The sequence below is a fragment of the Pangasianodon hypophthalmus genome, chromosome 11 (assembly GCF_027358585.1).
Source record: "Pangasianodon hypophthalmus isolate fPanHyp1 chromosome 11, fPanHyp1.pri, whole genome shotgun sequence".
In the NCBI taxonomy this organism is placed as follows: domain Eukaryota; kingdom Metazoa; phylum Chordata; class Actinopteri; order Siluriformes; family Pangasiidae; genus Pangasianodon; species Pangasianodon hypophthalmus.
The window spans coordinates 23,489,962-23,506,817 of record NC_069720.1 but is presented as its reverse complement, the minus strand read 5'-3'; the positions used below and the strand labels follow the sequence as shown (position 1 = coordinate 23,506,817).

Below are 16,856 nucleotides of genomic sequence, written 5' to 3'. Positions count from 1 at the left end.
TCTTCCTCTCCTCGTTGAAAGATTAGTAGGAGCAAGTGTCCTGTCAGTGATGGCCCCAAGTCACAGGAAATAACATCAGTGGCTGGCCGCGTCTAACGAGGATGTGAGACGCCCCGATGGCACATTAACGACCGGCCTCAGACGGCCAGCCGCATCTCCAGAACAAAAGAAAGCACAGCTGCTTTGATGAGAATTGGTTTAAATGGGAGAATAGCAATAACAATAACATGGGCACCACTTCAAAGAAGACGAGAACTGGGAGCTTTGCTGCACTTGGGTTTTAAAGCGTTTGCCGTTTTTTCCTTACAAAACTCATACTTGTGTAGATGCTATTTTCAGCAGATCTTGTGAGAATCATAAGATCTAGACAATACAGAGCAACTTGTTGTGAGAGATGGACTGCAGGTTAACGAGCTGCAACAGACAAAAGTCAAAAGCTGCGTATTTGGAGATGAGGAAATGCATATTCTACTCATGTCAAGAGAAGTTATCCTTCCCTGTTTCTTCCCCTCATCTAAATGAGATGGCAGACCTCTCGTGTGGCTGGGCAGCGAGTATGACAACACACTGCAGGTGGGAAAAAAATTAGTGTGGCACCTCCGCTGCTGAGTAACATGCGTGCGAATCAGGAGATCTCTGTGGGAGAGAGAGACTGTGTGTGTGTGTGTGTGTGTTAGAGTGGGTTAGAGAAGTCCTGTGGCTGACAGCAGGTCCCTTGTCAGGATATGTAACCGCACACTGCCAAAACAGGAAGCTCACAACTCCCTTAGTGACTGACACACCCTGGCTCGCTGGTGGAAGTCCACACAGAATCCATGCTGCACTGCGAGATCTCATTAAATGTCTCAGCAGAGTAGTTTGGCCTTCTCTCCCACTTTAAACAACAAGAATTAAAAGCAAGTATTTTGTCCATGTCTTCTGAATCTCTTCAGATTCAGTAACTCTTATTAATATTCTAACCAGTGTCGTTTGATTTTTACTAATAACTTGTTATTAATACAAATCACAAAACCTAAAAGACCAGCAATCCAGATCAAATTATGTTCCATGCCTGTATTTGTTTGGCAGAATTGGGGTGTCTTTTATATTCGCTGAGTGGATTTGAAAGAAAAAAAAAAGTCTGAAGGACACAGAAGGCCCAAATTATATGAGAGTATGAGGTACTCAGTGTCAAATGGAATCAATATGTTGAAATTTCAGCACGAGAGAGATTTAAAAGGATGAAAAGCCCGAACATCGCAGGACATGCCTGGTGTTTTGCGGGACTTTGGCACAGCTGAGAACGATCAGTAGTTGTGTGTCTTGGGATCTGTCGCTCTGTGCTACAACAACAATTTGTGCAGATTGTTTGTGCATGTTCCAGTATCATTCAACCCCAAACCCCACCCCAATTTCTTCACCCTGTCTCTACTCCCTCAGGACTCCTGTGACCTTGGCCATGGTGAGAAGTTCCTCACCTCAGACTGATTCCCACTTCTTGAAATCCAGTGATTTTCACGTAATCCCTCCAGTGAAGTCACAAGTATATACTTAGACATTGTATTTTAATTACAAGTCAGCATCTAGTAGATGGGGACCATGCGAAAATGATGTATAACTGAGTCTGGTATAACAAATTCAGTGCAGCTCAGTTTAAACAGAGCTGGTTGGATGCAGTGTGGATGCAGTGCTAAGGAAGCTTTTCTTCTGATTACCACCAGAGGGCCACCGCCTTTGCCATTCATTTTGCTTTTTTAATGAATGTAACTGAATGCAGTTTTTTTTTTTAATAACAGAACAGGTTCAAACTGTTAACCTGCTGGGTGTTATTCCTTAAAGGGTGTATGAAGTATTTTGCTGCTTAAAAGCTGCAGGTCAAACACCATGTGAATAAGCAGGAAGGTGAAGGCTTACCTGTGTAGTCATGTGAGTACCACTAGAGAGACAGCTGAGATCTTCTTTCAGGCTGTCATGGACACAAGGGATGGAGAAATGCCCTGTGGAGTATGACAAGGTCATATGATGAGTCAGTGGGCCTGAATAACACACACACACACACACACACACACACACACATACAGCGAAGCCTCTACTCGGGTCCGCAACAATGATAACCGGCATGTTTGGAAGATGACAGGTTCCTACTCAGAAGTAAGACCTAAACTACGATATATGCTGTTCTCATCATCATTTGATCGAAAACTATGCTAATGATACACTATATTGGATATTCATTCATCCACACTGGTCAGAGTGCCAGTGAATCCCAGGTACACTCAACGCATGGTGGGAATACTCCCTGAACAGAGCACTAATCTACTGCAGAGCACCATGCAGACACACACATTTACACACAAACATTCACACCTAGGGGCAATTTAGTGCTGCTGATCCATATTTCCTGGAGGTGGGTGGATAAAGGAGGAAGCTCCCTGGAAACCCACACAAACACAAAAAACTTGAGAAACTCAGAGCTCAGGATCGAGTCTTGCTGCTGTGAGGAAGCGACTGCGTGTAAATTCTAAAATCAGCACTCAATAGCAGCACTTTTTTTTCTACTTGGACCACAGGCAGCTAGAAGTAAGCCTTCGGATCATATAGTAGTATCTCGTGATGGGCTTTCGGTTAAATCATGTGTAGGGGGGAAACATTCTTAAGCTAAGAAATACAATGTGGTTAGATGATGCACAATTCATGTCTTTATAACCTCTAGTTTAGACTTGCTGTGTGGAAGTTTATGCACATTAAGTAAAACATAAAATTCACTATATTTTATCCACACTACATAGGCTTCTTTTTTTTGAGTTTTTTTTTTTCAAATTTATGAATGATGAATGAAAATTATGCAAATTATTTATAAAGTTTTTTCTTTATTAGAATAAACTTTGGAAAACACTGATGTGCAAAAATAGTAATATCACCATTTATAACAAATAGTGCAAACAATAGTTCTTTTAAATAAAGGACATTTAAATGAAGCATATTTTTTAAAAAATTATTGTTTGCACTGTTTGCTATATATGGTGACGTTACTATTTCTGCACAACGTAGCGAACCCTTCTTTCTCGCCAGAGTAAATGTCTTTCGCGACATGAAATGCCTGAGAACTGAGAAGTCAACTTGGGGTATTCCTCTCAACTCCGAGTCCCTTCCCCGTTTACGGAGTGACGTCAAATCAACATGGCTGTGCACACCATTAGAAATAAACACAGCAGAACTTCTTACCTTTAAACGAGTTATACTGTATATACAAGTATTAGCTTTAGATCAATCAACATACAGGCACATTCACTTGTTAAATCCAAAACATTGACAACACAGTTTGTTGTTTGAGGAGAAAAATATACATCACTCATCACAGGTAGCCAGCTAGTTTGTTAATAAAAGATGGACAGGAAGGCGTGCATTTTATCCACTTCATTGGTTGGACGTGCCACGGTTGAAAATGACGTAATTCCGACTGATGAATTACCGCTTAAGTACCAATTCCTTATCTCTGAAGTGATATTTCCACCTTTCTTTCCTCCAGCTCAGTCCTCACTGAAGTGCTGCCTATTTATCTTGCCAGGGTTTTTTTTCTTATCTAAGCACACAGAAAATCACCTAGTACTAGATACTACTAATGACCTATAAAGCACTGAAGGGTCACGCCCACAGTACCTGGGCAAACTTTTAGTCCATGCCACGCTTGCTATGATGAAGTGCAGGTTGTTTATTAGAGCGTTTTCCTACAGGTTCTTTAGCAGAGCTTTTTTCTACAAAGCCTCCCAGCTATACAGCAGCCTTCCAGTCAGTGTTCACGACTCAATCTTTACATCAAGGCTGAAAACCTATTTGTTTGGTCAACTGTTTTGTTAAATAGCTTTTCTCTTCTAAAGGCACAGATCTAGCGGCTTCATGAACACAGAGATTTATAATAAAATGAGATGTTCTGATGCTATGCTTTGCATATTAAGGATCTAAATCGACGTCCGGATTTCTGTCAAGCTTCATGACGCTGTCTATTTTTTTTAAAGTGTTACTTAAATAAATTGAATGGCTAAAAAGCAGCGATGGTTCAGATTCGTGTTTAGCTTTTTCTAAAAGGTTTCACTAATACTAGAGAGATCAGCAGATCGTTGCTTCCCACTGCTGAGGGCTGTGTCCCAAACTGGTAGGGTTCTCTGGGTTCACATAAATCTATCATATCTCTGAGGGCTCTCTGGAATGTATATTGTGGCTAAGTGAGATGTACAGTCCATGCTAGTCAGATGTCATGTTGAGTTAAGAACAACAGCGGCTTTCAGTTCTGGCTGAATAAAACTCATTTTCTGTTGCTTTTAGTCTTCTTGGCAGATTAAACAGAGTTAGAGTGACCGATACTACTGGCATTGATGATGCTTGCTCCAGTTCCACCAATGCTCAAGGTTAGTCTGGGTAATTTCTGATGGTAACACTGAGCTCTGTTTCTTCTTCTTCATTCTCACTGGTGTGGATAGAATGGATTTGCACTAATTACACTGTTATGTAAGCTTGGGTTACCTTGAGAGACATTCCTATTTTATGTTTTTAAAAAATAAAGAATAAGTACAATAAACTATGTGTAGCGCTGTGTGGTGTGGTGTGTTTTTTTTTTTTTTCCGTAATGTGGTGCTGTCCAGATCAATCATCAAATTCCAGGAATTATGGTCATACACATGCTTGACAAAAAGTCTGATTTAACATGACATTAGTGATAATAATGAAAACCTGAGACTTATTAAACTGCAGCTTGTATCTTATTCTTCCTGTGATATGCCATTCTGATATCCAATTAAACACAATTTTAAATTATGATTCATAATTTTATCAAAACACTTAAACATAATTGTATCTAAAAGTTTAAAAAGCACTAGGAAATATAATTGTGGTTTATTTTATTTCTTTTATAATTGTAGTTATTTTCACCTATACTTTTGAATGTGGTAGATTATTTTAACAATTAAATCCTCAATTAAGCCATAATCAGGATCTCTGCCAACATTATAGGTGGAGACATTTGATGCATTTATGAATGTACAAAATAATAACATTCAAAACTAAAAAAAGAAGAAGTATTTAAAGGTTTTTGGGCCTCATTTATTAAGTTGGATAAGAATGGATTTATTCATTTATTCATTTGTATGAACATTTGCACAAGAAATTTGGTATTCATGCAAACCACATACAACATAAAAATCCTATTTGTGCTGCTGAGTGTGTGTAAATTTATGCATAAGAAAACTAACTAATGTAAACCTCAGTGGATCTGCTTCCAATCATATAATTTGCATAGATTACTGCACTTTTATATACAGATTACACTATCTAGTTCAAATAGCTTTACATTTGAATTACACACAAATTGAATGAAAATTTTGTGAAACAGTTTATTATCTATTATTATCTTGTATTATCTATTTATTATTTATTATTATTTATTATTTTATATTATTCGCATTAATTTAGAAAATGTGAAATATTTTTTAAAAAATTAAAGAAAGCAAGCCAAGGTATAAGTCAATTCCATTTGCCATGGTATCTTTCAATGCTGTGCAACACTTTATTAGAGCCAGCACTAAGTGGCTGATAAGTGACCGATCTGCTATGTCTCAAGCAGTGATGCACGGAATACGCCCTAGTGTGCTGCGTGTCCACAGCAGGCTTCCTATGACACATACACTATATGGCCAAAAGTATGTGGACACCTGACCATCACACCCATGAGTGGTTCTTCCACAAACTGTTGCCACAAGTTGGAAATACACAATTGTATAGAATGTCTTTGTGTGCTGTAGCATTACAATTTCCTTTCAAGGGAACTAAGAGGCTGAAACCTGTTCCAGCATGACAATGCCCCTGTGCACAAAGCGAGCTCCATGAAGACATGGTGTGTGAAGGTTGGAGTGGAAGAACTCGAGTGTCCTGCACAGAGCCCTGACCTCAACCCCACTGAACACCTTTGGGATGAACTGGAACACCGACTGAACCCCAGACCTCCTCACCAACATCAGCGCCTGATCTCACTAATGCTCTTGTAGCTGAATGGGCAAATGTTTGAATATAAAAAATTAATAATTTCTCTGTGTGGAAAAAAGCAGCTTTCCTTGTGGGAACCAGCCAAATGTCCCCACAGTGTCAAAACCAAGGACCCTGGACCTTCAGGATTCATGTAACTGCAAATGCACCTGCAACTATATACAACTGTTAACATAATAATACTGTATATAGACTAAAAAAAATGGTCTAAACAAACTCAACAACTGACACTCAAATATACAGGAGATGTAGCATGACAAGCTGCGATTTATTTTTTTTTTTGTCTCATTAATTTCAAGAGAGAGAAAAAAGAGATGCTGGTGATGGAATGACTGTATATCTGCTACAACATTAGTAACAACTGGAACTAACTATTGTGCTGGGGAAACTTACTGACTGTTACATAACACTGACACTCCTTCCATAATAGTAAGGTTTTAATCCATTTATTATTAGGCTTAGATTATATGGAGCATCCGCCATACAAGAAACTGTGAATTAGATTGAACGCATTAATAGAAACTTGAGAAAAATTTGTCATTTATGTTGCAGTCGTAAATATTCAGATGTGCACTGATATAGAAAATTATTTGAAAATTTGAATATGTTAATTAGAATATATTAGAAAAAATAGAATATAATATATGGTGTAGAAAACTTCTATAGTTAGAAAATTGTAGAAAAATATAATTATAAGTATAATTATTGTAATCAACACACAATCTTGGTTTAAAGAAAAATGATTCGAATATTATTCAGGTGGGATGCTTTAAAATTCCAGCCTTTACTGTATATACATATATTCCAGCTTTTACTGTATATACAATACATATATTATATGTATATAATTCCAGCTTTGTACTGTAAAGATGATTGTCATGGCAATGTCCTGTGTTGGAAGCAATCTTCACCTGAGCAGGGAAGGACAGAACAGCCAGAACCCATTTAGTGTATTGCCATGATCTGACTACCCATCAGAAATATCTTCATTGCTCTCTGTCTCATCTACATGGGCTGAGAAGGAGGGATGAGTGGGAGGGAGGAGGAGATGTCCAAAGTGGAAAGGTCAGTGGATTCAAGGAGTCCATAACTCAGAGGTGGCAGGGCTCTGATGATTATGCGTGTATAGGAGTGTCCATGAAAAACACACCATGAGACTTTTCCTGTGATTTTCCTGTGTGTAAATTTAGACCAAGATACAGTATATATAATAGATAGAAACTTTATCTTATATACAGCATACCTAAAATTGGCTGAAGAACATGTTAGCAGGTTAAATTTACACTACCTTCAGCACACCTCAATACTACACTCATACAATGAATGTTGACGCCATGTCCATGTTACATTTTACACTGAATGGATCATAAACAGTAGACATGAAAATAAGCTTTTAAATGTATATGAACAATAACTAAATTCTTGATAGTGCTAAGCATTAAACCAACTGTAATCCAAGGAACTGTGGAGTGTGCTATCTTTTTTTTTTCCTAGAAGAAAAGTTAAAACAAAACTTGGGTCAGGAAGTTTTTACTTTTTGGAAAAATGTGGCCATGTCTCTTGGCCTGCCCGCTCTCATTCTCACACTGAGACAAGCCAGACACTGCAGGATAATCACAGTCTAATAGGAGAGAATATTGAAAGCAGCAGCTCAACAACTGGATCTGCTTTCCTATCCCTCTCTCCTTCTTCTCTTCTAAAATGTTAGCACATGGCTGCATGAGATATCGATAATATTGTGACATGGTTTTGATAATAAACCATCATAAAAACAAGAAGCATGTTGCCTAGCAATCATTTGCTGTTTGCTTTGGAGGCTTCTTAAATGCAGAGGGAACCTGTATCTTTTAAAACATCGTAAAAATTGTGAATCATCCAGTGGCAACACAAAAAAATGTAGCAGGAAAATACAGTCGTCGCAGTCGCAGCTGTTTTCACAGCTCACACCTTTACTGGCAGGGACAACAAAAATTGAGAGATAAAACCCAGCCAAGACAGACTTACATTGAAAAGCCCATCTTTTCAGAAACACACACAGAGAAGCTGGCACACATGGAAACACACCTGGTGGCTTTATTGGCATGCTTTCTTCTTGTTGTTCGTTTTTTTTGTTTTTTTTTTTCATATTATGGAGTTGTAAGGTTGTTCACTCTCAGGTGTCCTATTTGCCATGCATGGATGTTGGATGCTGAAAGAAATACATGTCCACATACCAGCCCCTTTCTAATGATTTCCTGCACCTGCACATCTGCTGCTGTTTTAATTAATACACGAAGGAGGTTCTTCGGGACTAATCAAAAGCATTGTCACTTCGTTAAAACGAAAGTCGATTCTTTTCATGATTCGAATGGGGGAGTTTGCTACAAAGACATTACTTAATCACCCCTTGTTCAGCTAAACAATGTAAATGATCAATGTAAGGGGAAATACAGAACGCGGGTAGGTCTTTTTTTCTGAAATATTGATACTGTGGTCTTTTTATAAGGCCACAATTAATACACGCTGAGGAGCTTAGTGTGATTTCCATGCTGGCCTGAGCTTAGCTGCGTTTCTTTTCATATTTGGCTCCTTGCCGAGCTGTGCTGCAACGCCCTTGCTGATTTATGGGCGACGGCTGACCTCTGAGACCGTAACACAGTGATGGGTGACTGGCTCTCAACGGTAAGCTACTGGCACTTGACAAAGTGCCGGGAGCAGAATGAATTTACTTCTCTTTTCCTCAATCATCAACAGGCATGGCGGCTTGCTGCCCTGACCTCCGTCTCATCCTGACTGCTATAACAAGATCTCCCATCTCGGGCAGGAGAGCGAGACACTGGGAGAGAGAGAGAGAGAGAGAGAGAGAGAGAGGAGGGGGTGCTTGAAAAATTTACTGTCACATCTACTTTCCAATGAGCTCCAGTGAGCACTTCTTTCACCTTCAGGGTGCTCTGGTAGTCCAGGGTGAGGGAGAAAAGCCATGGAGTAAGAAGGAGCTAGACAGAGATAGGGGAGGGATTGGGTCAGTAAGGACACCATGGGGCATGCAAAATGCACTGGACAAACTTTTTTAGGAGCCAATTTTCCAAGGATTATAACCATGGGCACTCCTCGTATGCCTTTGGAAGTCTGCCTGTTTGCCTTCATCACCAGGATAACACCTTAAAGCCAGTTCAATTTAATAACCGATAAATCTCTATGAGCAATGAAATTTTACTTCCATTGCTGATGATGGCCACCAATCACAAAATCTCTGTGCTGTGTGTATGAGTGTTTGGGAGTGATTTTTCAATAGACATCTTAAACCACAACAAATATGTACTAACTGGCATAGTTCTTTTTTTTTTTTTCCATTTAATTGATGCACGCTTCGGGTTTAATGCAGCAATCCATGTGGTTTTATGGTTGTTACAATAGCATGGGGTGGGGCTGTAAATTCGGATGGTACAAATGCATAATTTTCTAAAGTAGGGTTTTAAATTATCCCACAGTGTAAATGTTGGCCCACTGCCGCAGCTAAGAGATGGCGGGTTATAATTGAAAATAAAAAAGCCATTTAAAAGACATTCAATAAGCCAGCGGGAAATTGATCAGGCTATAAAAGCTGTCCTCTCAGGGAAGGGAGATGAGTACAGAGGCTGAGCAGGAGGCAGCGTCCTGATTTTGACACAGCAGTCCGGCACCCTTTACTATCTGCACTATACAAACTACATGTTACCATCAAACGAACATTCTCCATCAGGAATAAAAATTCAAATATACTTAAATATGCATTTCAATCAAATCCCATTCTATACCATTAGCGTAGGATCAATCCAAAGTTCGTTATGAAAATGGATTCTCTGGCTCGTTACATTTTCAACAAGGACTCAACATGAATGAAAGCATGAGAGAAAAAAAAGGGAAGTAAAAAAAAATATTCCGCCACTGCTTCTTTAACTTTCAATTCTCCTAAGCATCCCTGCTTCACAGCCTCTGGCTATTGCCTTTCTCAATCTGTCCCTTGGGACGCAGGAGTTATGGGCCCTGTCGATTGAAGAGAAAGGGATGTTATTCCCCTGTCACCCCTCAGCCGCTCCTCCGCCAGCACCTGCCCTGATCTATGGCCGCCATGTTGGGTGACAAGTGTCTCGATGCGCCATTGGTTTTAGCCCACAACCCCCACCCTCAAAACTTGGACCACCTTCTTCAACCTGCCAGACCCCCTCATCAACCATTCATAATTCCTCCATCACAGCACTGAGGCCGGAATGTAACACACTGTTTTAGATGAGGTCACACCTCAAGGTACAGGAGCCACAGACTAAAAACTCTGATTTGGCATTGGGACTGACACTGAGCCAAGGCACGTATGAGCAGTTTGCACTCAAGTCTCCATAATTAAACAGTTAATAACTTCAGTTTGATACAATAGACTTTACTTTACAATAGAAACTATCACGAATTCAGAAATGACTCTGATGCTCATACTCAAGTTCCTGTTAACACAATTAGCACTTTATAGTATACAGTTATAGAAGGGAAATGATTTATAATCGCACTATCTGGTGTCACACTGAGATGAGGACTGGTTCTCTTTTGAGTCTGGTTCCTCTCAAGGATTCTTCCTTATGTCGTCTAACGGAGTTTTTCTTTGCCACCATGGCCTCTGGCTTGCTTGATAGGGATAAATTTATACATTTATACTCAGATTTCTGTAAAACTGCTTTGTAACTACATCCATTTTTAAAAGCGCTACACAAATAAATTTGAATTGAATTTACCTACAGTGTCCTCTTACTGGAAATGCCAGATGCAGATCAAGAACCAAACCTATAGTAATGTATATAATGATCAAGCTGTCCAGCAGTATATTTTTCCCCAATTTTCTCCATCATTTGGCCTTGGCCAATTCCCAGCCACCAGCCAGTTCTCTCCTGCCATACGTCAGCTACCAACAGGGTAGCATGTAGGCCAACATGCTTCCTCAGAGAAGCCAGACGCATCTTTTCAAACTGCTGCTCATGCCGCATCACAGGGCACTGTAACACACTCGCAGGAAAGCACTATCCGCCCTCTTACAGACACCCACCATTGGCTAGTGTCATTGTGATTGGCAGAGGAGGGAGAATTTTGTTCTCTTGTTCTCTTGGCCATGGATGGCCGCCGCATCATCATGATTTGAATTTGTGACCTCTGGACAATTGAGGGAATGCTTTTCTGTTGTGCCACTTGGGAGCCGTCCAACAGTATAGTTGTGTGTGTTTCCACATGAAAAACAGTCCACCTTAAACATAACCTTAACAACTTTCCAAAAGTCCAAATTTCTAAATAGATGTCTCAGATTATTAACAACTCCCCAAACAACTGGCTGTTAGACATGCTCTTTGGCTCCGCCTGGCCAGATTTCACTAAAGGCTGAATCTTGAGAACATTTCATCTCAAATATAAATACACATGAGCACATGAGAAGGGAGTACAGTCCTTTCAGGCTGACATCTGTCAACAATTAAGGAGAAAGCTGGTGAGATAGAGGATAGCCACCGCCTACCAAAAACCCAAGATGAGAAGTCAGCTTGGACATATCATGAACCTGCCATTTGTTCCTTCACGGTCAGCCTAAGGGTGTGGCAGAACATACCAGCCTACTCTGATTTGTGATTTGTACAACAAAAAATGCAACTGTAATGGTGGAGATGCCAGGTGGCAGTGTTGTACCCTTCAGTGGCAGCAAACTTGCTACTGGCAATCTGATTGAATAAATAGACAGTTTCATAAATAAATAAATGCTTCTAACGGATGGGGGACTACACAGAGCTGCCATCCATCACAGGATCCTATTATCACACATGGCGGAGTCATATGCATAAAGCAGAGCGCCAGAAGCAGAAGCAAATGTCCTTACATTATGAACTTCAAGGGAAAATGATCTTGGACTTGAAATTTGAAATTCATAAAACTTGCGAATTCTTGTGAGGCTCTTTATCTACCATTTTTTTAAAAACTAGTTTTCATAGTAGTGGTAGATTTTTTTTCTCTGACAATTTGTGAAATAGAGAAAGAACATCACCAGGGTAAGCGAGGAATAGGAGAGGAATGTAAACAACAGCTCGAGTGACAGCGCACTGTGCTTGCTGTTTATTTTGGTATTTACAAGAATAAGCTCCAATCAAATACTCAGATACTGCACTCGACAGCTACACGACTTTATTTGGAACCACATTTTCACTAAACATTCAGCTGCTTTAAAACCTTTCTACATCCAACTGCCAAGGTCAGCCCTTACACACTTAGAAACAGTTAAGGATAAACACTGATTGCTTACATTTATGTGACAAGGCACATTTTATTCAGTGCAGAACATGCATATTGCACACTCTTTAAATAGTTTCATGCTTTTTTAATGACATTATTACTATACTTGTATAACACAATGTTAATATTATTACTATTTCTGTTTATTCGATACCATTATAAATACCTAATAAACAACAAAATACTCAGATAATCACAGAACCGTGACTCTTTCGCATAATTTGTAGGGCATTTGCATAGTTTATGGATAAATAAATTAATGAATGTGCCTGAAAGATTCAAAATATGGAGGTCTCAGACCGTTAAAGTCGCTTAAAGTAATATTTAAAAAATAAGTGTTGTCACACCATATCATTGTGTCTGAGATATTTAAGCTATAATTCTAACCCAATTTTAATATAATATTCTCCATTACTGATGGTTCTTATTACACAATAACAACAACAGTAACAATAATAAAATGTAAAAATAATAATATAATCATAAATTAATCAACACTAATAAATTAAATAACTACAAATAATAATTTTTATTATTTATCTTGAATAAAATTAATTATAAAAATCATTTTAAAATAATAGATTATTATTATTATTATTATTATTATTATTATTATTATTATTATTATTATTATTGATCATGTGGTTAGTTTAACATTTTCCAGGAATATTGTGATATGCCTGTTTATGTTAAAAATATTTAAGCTGTTAAATTTCATGTCTAATTTGTCCTGTAGACTGGGCAGTTTGTAGTTGACTGCTTTTTGGCTTCTTATTATCATATTCAGAATACAGCAAAATTCATATCATAATTCAGCATCACAGCTGTTTTCGGTTTGATAGTGACCTCCCACCTCTAACATGGCACATATTTAATAAAACGTATAGACTGCCTCCAAAAAGAATGCAATGACTCCAAAATGAAAATAGATTTTTTTTTAGTTTATGAAAACCACAACAATCCCTCTTAAAGGAGTATTAAAAGTAATTTTGCCAAAGAGGCCTCATCTATTCAAACTGACAAAAGAAGAGCAGTAAGAGAGTACTGCCAGACACACTGCCTAGGCCTGCTACGTTAATATAATCACCTTTAACCTTCAACCTACAAAATAAAGCATACACACTACAATTAATGGCAGGAACATACTGCAGCAGATAAAAATGTCTCTTTTTAAATTCTTTTTCAATGTTGTACCCAAACTCATTACTTTTCACAACTCAACAGGCACTTGTGATCTCTCTGGCACACAATAATATCTCATACAGTTGGATGTGCTCAGCCAATGGAAATCTTTTGAAGGTATGAAGCAATGAAAAAAAAAAACATTCTTAAATGGCTTGCCTTTCTTGTGCATGCTTTCACAAAGCAGTACTTAACCATGGGAACATAAGAGAAAGTACATAAGGGTGCTACAGATATAATATAGATACAACCTTTCACATATGCAAGACCTCTCGCTGTATGTTTTCTATTTTCTAAATTTCCTTTCCTTTTTACATTTTCGACAGCTTCTCAGCATCTTCAGCATCTTCAGCAGCCTCGGCGTGGGATGGCAGCTTCAGAGAAATCAACCCATGTTAAAAACAGATAATCAATCATGGACCACACTGCATTAGATTTATTATAAGAATGACTCTCAACACCCAGATCAGCTGACTAGTTTATATGCGTAAAATCTGTACATCACCATGCCTGATATAAATAAATAAATAAATAAATAAACCGTCTCTATTTCAGTGTATAATATGAATACATGGTGCTTTAACTGTCCATGTCATGCTTGGTCAGGAACAGATTCATGGACATACATGCCCAAAGAGTTATTTTTAATTATACAACATTTTGTGTTTCCTAATGTTACAAAATTACATGACAATTAAATTATTACTAGATACGACTGTCTGAAGAACACTGATTCTTTTCAACTAACTGAAACAGACTGTGCATTAATATTTCATTAAGAAAGGCTCCTTTAATTAATTCTTTAATTCAATGTTAATTTAATATCACATTATGAATATACTAAACATGATGGGGACCGTTGAAATAAATGGTTAATTAAACAATCTCAGAGCTGTAGCCTGGTATTTTTACACTTTGGTTTAAAGAAGCACCATTTTGGTAAAAGGCTGTGTTAACTTTGTACGCTATAAAGAGTAACATATTTCATACAAATTAATGATGTTATTCTTCCCTATCAATGCCCCAGCTGTAAAAATCTCTCCCCTTCTCTTCTTTCTAGAAGAATCTAACTGGCATGCAGTCCCTTGCCAATTACTGTGATGCAACCCAATAATGTTGAGGTCAGAAAAGGCAAACGGAGCTCTGCAGTCTGCCGGGTCTGGAGAATGTTACAGTCTAAAACAGAGCTGTCATTCTGAAGTTCAAGCTCCCCACCACTCACTATTCTTTCCTCAGCTTATAATGCAGTACAGATTTCTCTGCTTTACATATCCACATTCCCAAACACACACACACACACACACACATCCACACAAAATGTATAGAAATGTATAGGTTCTGAAAAAGCATTGCAAACACTGGCATGGTAAGAGAACCAAGCTAAACTCAGTTACAGGTCAGTCACTTACTCCCAATGCTGTAGCTCAGGCTGCCACAATCGCTGGACGTGGAGAGGCTTCCCGGCTGACTGGCAGCGAAGTCATGCCGACCCAAAGCGTCCGGCACCGGGGAGCTGCCAGGCTGAGAGTTAGTTATGGAGCTGGATGGTCTGGAGCTGCCACAGTTCTGGGAAGAAACAGAGATCGTATACCATTAGGCCATGCCAAACACAGTCTGTCTGCTAATACCTAGCTATGAGAAATATCACTAGGTGAAAGCGTACAACAACTTTTTTTTTCTAACAATGTAAACCGTTATCATATCCTTCATAACACCACTTGTGAGGGGTAAAAAGCCAAATATATGATCCTTTGTTTTTATATGTTTTGGTAGACATGTTTTATCTATTCTTTAACATTTGAGCACACTGATGATTTGGTACCCATCAAACACGCATTACATTTGATATATAATTCAATCACTTTTTGTCAAGAAAAGATGTTGTACACACCCTGGTCAAAGCGTGGCTATACACAACCTCTTTTATCATTTTTCATGAAATCATCGAGGCAGTCGTCATCTTCCAAGTCTTCAGAAACCATGGCTGTTTGCTCTTTTTTCACACTATTGGAAATGCACACATATGCAGCATATAACCTGGCTCTTTTCCATCCTGTATCGTGTCAAAACTTGAATTAGGATCAAAAAACTAATCTGCTTCCAATTTATATCTATATTTCAGGGCTGTCATGGACCCAGACCCTGCAAGTATTGAAAGAGGGGTCGTTTTTTATTTGGCCAGTACAACTGACAGCTTTATTCCTCCAAGCAATCTGCCACAGTGTGTACAAGTGTGAGGTCATTCAGGTCAGGAGACGGTCGGAATTAAGCACGTTAACACCACTGGTCAGGCCTGCTTCAAAATATTAGACATAAAAAAGAAAATGTAATCAAAGAAGTTGAAGGGTCAGTAGGCTTTACGCTAAATGTTTACAGGTGATTTAATTCTTTAGTGTCCTAACCAAGGATTTGTTCACTATACCATGTTCACCTTTTAAATTCAAACTCAATATAAGCAGCGTAGCAAAGTGCACTAAGAAGCCAAACTGGGTAATAGATTTTTTTTTTTTTTTTTAAACATTCAAACCAGTCATTAAACGAGGCCCCAGGATCACAATAAACAGGAAAGAACTGAGATGACAGTCTATCTCCATACCTATGTTAGCGGCACTGCAGCATTCTGTACACACTGCTCCTGTCCAATAAAGAGCAGCATATGTTCTCATGCTACTCTAGAGCATGTGCAAAATCACAGCACTCTGCTAGATACCGAATGTGTCCCCACAGATTTATGAAGCAAAACAGCATTAGCCATTCGCAGCATACAGCTCCCATCCTGTGGACTTAGGAAATTGTTAAATTGCCCAGAGAGGGCAAAAGGGTCCCACTGCTAATACAGTGTGTTACGATATATATCAGCTGCTACCTGGCACTGGCGTTTGGGGCACCAGTCATTTTTTACTAGCCTCAGTCTTAATGGTGTCAGATCTGTCAAGCTGGGGTCAAAGGGAAGGGGGGCTGTATTCTAAAATCAATCTACCTTTAGAAATTGTCTCATTCGGCTTGCAATGACCAGGTGGCGCGCCCAGACCAAGAGGGACAAACTGCCGGAGGCTATAAACCACGACTAGCCTGGAGAAGAGTTAATATGATCATTCATAAAGGGACAATTTGCTGTGGTGGACTTAAAGGGGAGTGTATTGTGTGTGTGTGTGTGTGTTTGTGTGTGTGTGAGGAGCACAGAGGTGAGGGGGACAGGGAGGAAGCGGCTATTAACTACTTTTAAACTGCAGGAGCTAAGTGATCTCCAACGAACAGCAGCACTGCGTATAAATACTGAGCTGACAGTTTAATATCAAGGGACAAGCTTGTGCAGGATTAGAAAACTTGTAACCCTGGGTTGCCGGCTGACATTCCTGGGATTGAGGGGGCCAGAGTGCAAAAAG

At 39.0% G+C, this 16,856-nt stretch overlaps 1 protein-coding gene across 2 annotated transcripts in view; it reads right to left on the bottom strand.

The window, feature by feature from the left end:
* Positions 1 to 16,856, bottom strand: part of LOC113526144 (adhesion G-protein coupled receptor D2) — a 62,151-nt gene that overhangs the window by 10,684 nt on the left and 34,611 nt on the right. For both annotated transcript variants that reach the window (XM_026912961.3, XM_026912969.3), the window contains exons 23-24: positions 14,880 to 15,036; positions 1,894 to 1,976 (exon numbers count right to left, since the gene is read on the bottom strand). In XM_026912961.3, coding sequence (XP_026768762.3) covers positions 1,894 to 1,976; positions 14,880 to 15,036 — 240 coding nt within the window. The remainder of the gene's footprint in view (positions 1 to 1,893; positions 1,977 to 14,879; positions 15,037 to 16,856) is intronic.